General features: G+C 42.4%; 1 protein-coding gene across 1 annotated transcript; it reads right to left on the bottom strand.

Annotated features, from left to right (window-relative positions):
- Positions 1-4,763: 4,763 nt before the first annotated feature.
- On the bottom strand, positions 4,764-6,983 carry s100b (S100 calcium binding protein, beta (neural)). Its single transcript, XM_027022984.2, has 3 exons — positions 6,882-6,983; positions 6,349-6,500; positions 4,764-5,987 (listed from the first exon to the last, which is right to left on the bottom strand). Exons 2-3 carry the CDS (start codon positions 6,484-6,486, stop codon positions 5,838-5,840), a joined length of 288 nt encoding a protein of 95 aa, XP_026878785.1. The 5' UTR covers positions 6,487-6,500; positions 6,882-6,983; the 3' UTR covers positions 4,764-5,837.
- Between the last annotated feature and the right edge of the window lie 541 nt (positions 6,984-7,524).

The following is a 7,524-nucleotide window of genomic DNA, read 5'->3' on the forward strand; positions in this document are numbered from 1 at the left end:
AGAGTTGGATGTTGGTTGGAGGGGTGGGAACAGTGGAAAAGGACTGGTGGATTGCCGCAACCTTCTCCTCAAAGAAGGTGATGAAACCCTCCGGAGTAAGAGATGAGGAAGGAGGGGGAGGGGGGAGGATTAAGGAGAGAAGAAAAAATAGTGAACAGCTTGCGTGGATCAGATGATGATGATTCGAATTTCTCTCTGTAGCAGGATGACTTTGCAGATGTTACTTCCAGTGAGAACTTGTAAAGGAGAGACTTGCATGAGCTGAGGTCTGAATCTATGTGAGATTTCTTCCACCATCTCTCAGCAGTCCTTGGTTCTCTCCTGTGGCAGCGAAGTGTTTCTGTTAGCCAGGGGGCAGGTGGGGAGGACTTAGCGGGTCTAGAGGAGAGAGGGCACAGAAGATTCATTGATGAGGAGAGTGTAGAAATGAAAGTATTTGTAACTGTATCCAAAGAGAGAGAGGATAGATAGTCAAGGTGAGGAAGGGTGGACAAAATATTCCCTTAGAAGTAAGGGAAGAGGGAGTTATGGAGTGCAGATTGCAACAGAGGAAGGAGGAACATGTTGGAGAGGACTGGATGGAAAGAGAAGGAAGGAAGAGAGAGAAGGATAGAAAGTGATGGTCAGAGAGGTGGAGGGGGATGACTGCGATTTCCCGCTTTGTGAGGAGAGTGGTTGAGGGTGAGGTCAAATGCTGTCAACAGCGCAAGGATGCAGGAGGAATGCAGCTTGTCTGTTGGAAGGTTGAAGTCACCAAGGAGAATGAATGGATTTCCTTCAATGGGGAATTGACTCAGAAGGATGTCGAGCTCATCAATTAAGTGATCTAGGGAACCTGGAGGGCGGTAGATGACAATGATAAAAAGTTTGGTGGGGAAAGACACTGTAATGGCATGAAATTCAAAAGAGGAGATGGAAAATGTAGAGAAGGAAAGTGGAGTGAAACGCCACTCTTGAGACATTAGTAAACCTGTGCCACCACCCCCGGCATGACGCCTCGGAGAATGGGTAAATAAAAAGGCAGAGGACAGGGCAGCCGGAGTCACTGAGTTCTTAGGGGTGATCCGTGTTTCTGTCAGAGCCAGGAAGTGTAGGAAGTGGAGGGATGCTAATGCTGAGATGAAGTCAGCCTTCTGGACAGCAGATTGGCAGTTCCAGAGCCCTCTTGCCACCACGATATGTGATGGTGCTGAGCATTGTGAGTCAGTGAGGTTGCTGAGATTGCGACATCTATGATTGTGTCAAGGAGATCTGTGGGATATGTGGACAGGAATTGTGAAGCACATTTCAGATGCTTGATTTGTGGATGTATGAGATAAAGGATTGAGATAATATGAGAAGATACTTAGCTGAGTTTGTGAAGTCCTGTAGGTGAGATGTAGATGAACTGATTGAGAACACCACCAAACCTCCTCCAGATGTTGATAACCGCTACAGACATAGCGGAGTTGTCCTAATCTAACTCAGTTCAATAAGTGCTGAGCCCATCCCCTCAATTCACACCTAAGGTCAGGGCGAAACTACATCTGTAGTGAGTAATTACCGTTACCAAGCAACTAACAACTAGGTTTAGACAACAAGCCTTGAATTTCACAGAATCTAATACAAAAGTAAGTGAACTCAGAGCCTACCTTAACCAACCAGATGATAATCCAATGAGACAAACGAAAGCACACTGAGTGTTCTGTGAACCAGTTACTCTAATACTAATTAGGTTATTAATACATTTTTCTTGGTTTCCTGCATTTCTGCTTAGCTCAGGGAACAGACACAGTATCTAGATGATGAACCTCAGATGATGTCACGTAGTGACCAGCAGAAATTTGGTTTCACCTCTTTGTCTGCTGCCTGGGTTCTGCTCTGGTTTGTGAACTAGGTATGTCATGAGACTGTCTTTTTACAGGAAAGGAGAGCAGTGCCCTCCCTGGTAGGATGGATACCATCCTGCCCTAAAAGGCCAGGTTTGTTCTCAAATGTGTTCCAATTATCTATAAATCTCACATTGTTTTGTGAGCACCACTTGGACATCCAGCAGTTCAGCGAAGATAACTGGCTGTACGTTATATCGCTGCGCCACATTGTGATGGGATCAGAGCATACTACACCATCGGACATTGCCTTCGCTAATTGACACACCAATTCAATATTATTTTTAGCAATCTCTGACTGGCAAAGGTGTATATCATTGGTGCCTACATGAATAACTATCTTAGAAAATGTATGCTTGCCTAAAACCTAAAAACTTAAGATTACCTGCAATGTCTGGCACCCTGGCCCCAGGTATACAGCTAACTGCTGCTGCTGGTGTCCCTAAAGGCCTGGCTAATTTCACGTGTTGCAAAATAGAGTTCCTATTACCAGAGCTCTTTCAACAAGCTTCTCAATGGGTGCCTCGCTGAATGGGGCAAACCTGTTGGACATGCAAATGAGAGAGGTGTGGCGCTCCCGTGGGTGAGCCAAAACTTGGCTATTTTGTGGTAGTCACCCATTCGCCCTTCGCCTGGGAGGGCTGTAGTGCTGGAGTTGAGGGCTTGCTAACATCCCCTAAGGCTTTCAGAGATTGTACTTTTAGTTTTTTGATAGGCCTAACACTTTCTAAGGTCTGGTTGTGCACTTCTTGCTTTAGAATATTTTCATTCAGACTAGCAATTCATCTGCACTACTCACAGATAAAACTGTCGCTAACAACCAACAAAGAATAGCTGAACATGTTGCACTCAGTGCACTGAAGGAGCACAGAAGCGACCGTAATAGAAAAGCAAAATGTTATTGTTACTTACGTTTTTGGTATATATTCGGATGTTGTTTGTGGGGTTAAAGTTGTTTTTGATGTCTGATGGAAGTTGCCGGTTTCCAAGTCTCCAAGGAAAAAATGGATAAACAGCTAGAGAGCAGTAGGGACCAGTATGCTGAAACAGTGGTGTTAGTGCGATTCAAAAACAGCAAGCAGCTTCCTTTTTCATGACAAAACACTTCTTCATGATGTAATCTACTTCTACAGCATTTTGCTGACACTTTTATCCAAAGCACTTTACAATTATGTACCACTGCTCTACTTCTTCATTATGTAATCTATGCCTTCATGATGTAATCTACTTCTTTATTATGTAATCTATTTTTTCATGACGCTCCACTTCATCATGATATAATCTACTTCATGATGTAATCTACTTCTTCATTATGCAGTATACCTTCTTAGGTACATCAGGAGTGCATCCTGTTCAAACAAATTATCCTATGACATGATACTGCCAAGTATCCCAAGATGGTCTTCCTTGGGTTAAAAGTCTCACCCTTTTTCATATATACATAGCACTGATCATTGTGGCCCAACATTTTTGTTTCATCTGTCCATGGACCACTCCTCCAAAAGTTGAAGTTTTTATTCCAGTGGTCACCTGCAAATTTCATGCCTGCCTTAGAATAAGGGCATTTTCCTTGGAATAGCTGTAAATGTTTGATCTGCATTATAAATGATACACAAAATGCAAACCAATACATTCCTAAAGTACATTTGAAAGTAAAAATTCATTATTTGTCATGCAGATCTTTAGAAACTAAAACATAAATATTCAACCACTTCAGCAAGTACTTGGTAGAACCTCCTTTTGATGAATTAACAACTTTAAGTGTATTGGGATTGGGGTTTTACCAGTTTGGCATATTACATGGGACTGGTTTACACTCATTTTCTTAAGGTTGTTCATGTTGGTTCACCCAGGCTTGTGCGCTGCAATTTTCAAGTAGATTTTCCGATTCTCGATTAGATTAAAATCTGGTCTTAGACTTTGACTATTGTAGGAAATTAAACATTTTTGTTGTTCAACCAGTGTTGTGTTGCTTCGGCCTTGCGATCACTCTCCTGCTAAAAGGTAATCTTTCTCCCAAGCTTCAGTTTTTTGTTTTTATGGGACACTTTAGTAGACCCTCCCCCATACTTGACTGTTGGGATGGTGTTTGTTGAGGAATGAGCAGTGTTAGATTCACACAATGGAGCATTTCGAATTCTGGCCCCCCAAACCTCCAATTTTGTTTCATCTGACCACAAGACCATATAGAACATTTTAGCTGGGCTGTCCTGATACTTTCTGACTCCAGACGTGGTGTGATGTAGTTTTTTTTTCTTTAATAACAGCTTACTTCAAGCCAGCCTCCCATACAGGCCGGTTGTACACAGAGCCCTTGATATCTTCATTCCAGCCTCAGCCACTGTGCTCTGTAACTCTTTTAAAGTGATCATTAGCCTCTCGGTGGCTTTCATAACAAGTGCCCGTCTGCTCCGGTGCGGAGTGCGGAGGGCAGGCCCCGGCTAGACTTTCCTTACATTTGATCCCGCAGTGCTCACCGGGATCTCCAAACACTCGGATATTATTTTTTATTTTGCAGCCTTTCCTATTTTGTGCATGTCTATAATTTTATAATTTTACCTTTAATTTCCTTAGAACATGTATCGGTTTTCATTGTACAGATCACTCTAAGAGAAAATGAAAATAACTCAAACCCTTGACATGAATTGAGTTTTCAGGATTGCTTCAGGGTCCTGCAAAGCATCCAACATGTCAACATTGTGCAAACATTAAATATATTTCGGATTTCATAGAGAACCACAATGTTACATGCAGTACATCCAGTTAACTTGTTACAGCACTGTATTAGATTTAAATTAGCAGGTATATAAAATGTGTTAGAATATGTGAAGTAAAGGAAATAATTCTGTTAAATGATTCACGCTTTGCACAATTATGCAAAAAGGAGAAAAAAAATCTTGCTTTTTAAATTTTATTTAAGCTCTTCACAATACTAGGGAACTTTCCAAATTCAGGAAATGAATCAGCTCTTTGTAAGAACAGAGGTTAAACAAACTCAGAAATTTGAAATCCAGAATACAGTTCTGCCAAATTTAGTACTTTACACAAACTCTTCTTGGGATAGCAAACTTGTGAAAACAGAGAAACAAAACAGATATAGTGCACTTTGCACTTGGTGCACTTTGGTTTACACTTTTTAAAATTATTATTAACGTTCATTTTGGTGAATAAATACACTTTCTTACCTTATTCATTCCATGCTGAATAGGATGTTGCCCACCAAAATCCACTCGTTTATGACTAAAATCTGTGTGTGAGTTGACAGATGTACATAAATCGCAAGTAACTAACAGCATTTGAAAGGGTCATCTGAGTCATTTTGCAACAATGTCATTTTGCAAGTTTGGCTGTGGTTTCTGTCCTAATTAAATGATACACTTGAAGGGCTGGATAAAAGGAGAATTGATGGAGGATAACGTCAATTTAATGCTTTGGTTGGTCTGATCTGGCAACTGTGTGATTTGTCTTCCAGTTTTGTTTTGTTTTTTTGTCCACTGCGTCAACCCAATAGCATGCCTCACTTAAACCGTCCTTTGTAAACATGAAATATTTTCCGTATTTCACAGGGAACCAGAATATTACTGAAATTCTAAGTACATGCAGATCACTTGCTACAGTGCTATATTAGATTTGTGCTTTTTTTTTTTTTTTTAAAAAGAAACCACGGTTAGTTAAAATGTGTTAGAATCAGAGTTTTTCCTAAATCAAACATAAGAAAAACAAATGTCTGTAATAAATTACAGCGAAGTTTTCGAGCTCCCTTCAGTTCAAATTTAAGGCCAGCCAAAACATTTCCTTTTTTCACATAGAAGGCATATACGAGCACACCTTACCATACAGAAGCCAATCGAACATTCGGATAACGTGGCGAGAACAATAACAGTAACCCAATGTTATGAATCGTGAGCCTATGCAGTTACGCTAATTCAAATTGCTCATATTCTACAATTTTCAATTTCCGGCTCCGGCTCATTCGTCTTCGTGATGTTCGAAGAACTCGTGGCAACAGATGGTGACCATGGTTACGAAGGTCATAAACTCCTGGAAGTCACATTCAGAGTCGCTGTCGGCATCCAAGCTCTCCATGAGACTGTCCATAGTGGCCTGGTCCTTCACATGCTGGAGACAGAGGGCGAGAAAGGAGAGAGGAAGGGGGGGCATGGGGCAAAGACAGAGAGACGGAGTGAGGCAGAGGCAGAGTCGGGGCAGAGGGAAAAGGGGAGGAGGGAGAGAGAGAGATGGAGTGAGGCAGGGGGTGAGAGTTAGTCTGGCTGTCCCTAGGGCGTGACCGGTTTTTACAATGATTAAGAAACTCCTAAATGTTATACCGTCCCGCTGAAGGAAAAATAAAACATCTCGTTAACTCCCACATAAGTCTCATCCTGAGACTCACCCATCTAGTCGGATTTCAGCTAGGTTATAGAACGGATAACCCCGCGACTGAGTGGAGCGGTCTGGAGACGCGGCGAGACACACCCACCTCAGTTAGCGAGGGCAGCTCATGGGTTAGCAGCTCCTTGAGTTCGGTCTTCTTCAGTTTATGCTTGTCGCCCTCTTTCTCCGAGTACTTGTGGAAGACCTCGATAACGGTCGCCAGGCAGTTCTCCAGGTCTGTCATGATTTCTCTGGGAGCTGTCGTGTCCAGGTTGGGGGGTACAATGCATTTGCATGAGGAATTTTCACACATTTGCATGTACACAAGCATAAAACTCTCATGATAATGTGGCAATTACTGAATAGAGGCACAAAACAGTCAATAATGCAAGTTTTAAAAGACTGACATTACAATTTTACATTTATTAGCATGGGTATTATTATTATATATATATAAAATTTCATTTTGATTATCCCTGCTTAGTTACAACCTCCAGAAATGTTTGTACTAGTCTTGTGCGTCACCGCAAAGTTTCGTTTTGTTTCGTTTTTTATGTCCGTAAACCGTCGACTAGCATCCAAGCACTCTTTGTACTGCCTGCAGTAAGACAAGAAGACAAGAAAGTCAGGGGAACTTACCCGGGCAGCGAGTGTGTGAGCCGAGCGGGGTGTGTGTGTGAGGGAGAGGGAGAGAGGTTGACCGGGGGTCCGTCCATTTATATGCTCACACTGCAAGGCCCCGCGCAGTCACACGTGCCCTCCGCCAGCGTCCCGAGCGGACCAATGAGAGCTTGACCTCCTCTCACTCCACCGCGCGCACACGCACACCAGCAGGCAAGCGCGTGCACGGACGTACAAAATCTGTTTAGGCTCTGTAAATGCTTTGTTAGTCATTTTTACTGGGTTTTCTGTAAAAAAAAAAACAAAAAAAAAAAAAAAAAAACACAACCCCCCCCCCCCCAAAAAAACCCCTGTAATTTATGGTTTCAGAGCAAGAACCCAAAGAAGGTTTGAACATTTAATCCCACAGAATCGTTTGTAGTTGTGATGTTGGTAGGAGGAACGCAAACAAGCCAAAAAGGGGGGGGAGAAGAAAAACCATAGTCATGCAAGTCAGGTCAATACATCTGTTGTTGTTGTTGTTGTTGTTGTTGTTGTTGTGTGTGTGCGCCTGTTAAAGAGGGACCTAAATAGAGTTTGTTTTCCATGTCCTCTAACCCACCCCCACCCCCTCCGGTCATTTCTGGTCATTTTCGCACACAGTCCACGAGGGCCACGTCTC

This window comes from Electrophorus electricus, chromosome 21, assembly GCF_013358815.1.
Source record: "Electrophorus electricus isolate fEleEle1 chromosome 21, fEleEle1.pri, whole genome shotgun sequence".
Taxonomy (NCBI): Eukaryota; Metazoa; Chordata; class Actinopteri; order Gymnotiformes; family Gymnotidae; genus Electrophorus; species Electrophorus electricus.

What these genes read in the sequence shown, in the direction of transcription:
- s100b (XM_027022984.2), bottom strand. Translation starts at nt 6,486, where the DNA reads ATGACAGACCTGGAGAACTGCCTGGCGACCGTTATCGAGGTCTTCCAC. An exon ending in AGCTGCCCTCGCTAACTGAG is followed by an intron (nt 5,988 to 6,348) that starts GTGGGTGTGTCT and finishes CTCTGTCTCCAG; the next exon opens with CATGTGAAGGACCAGGCCAC.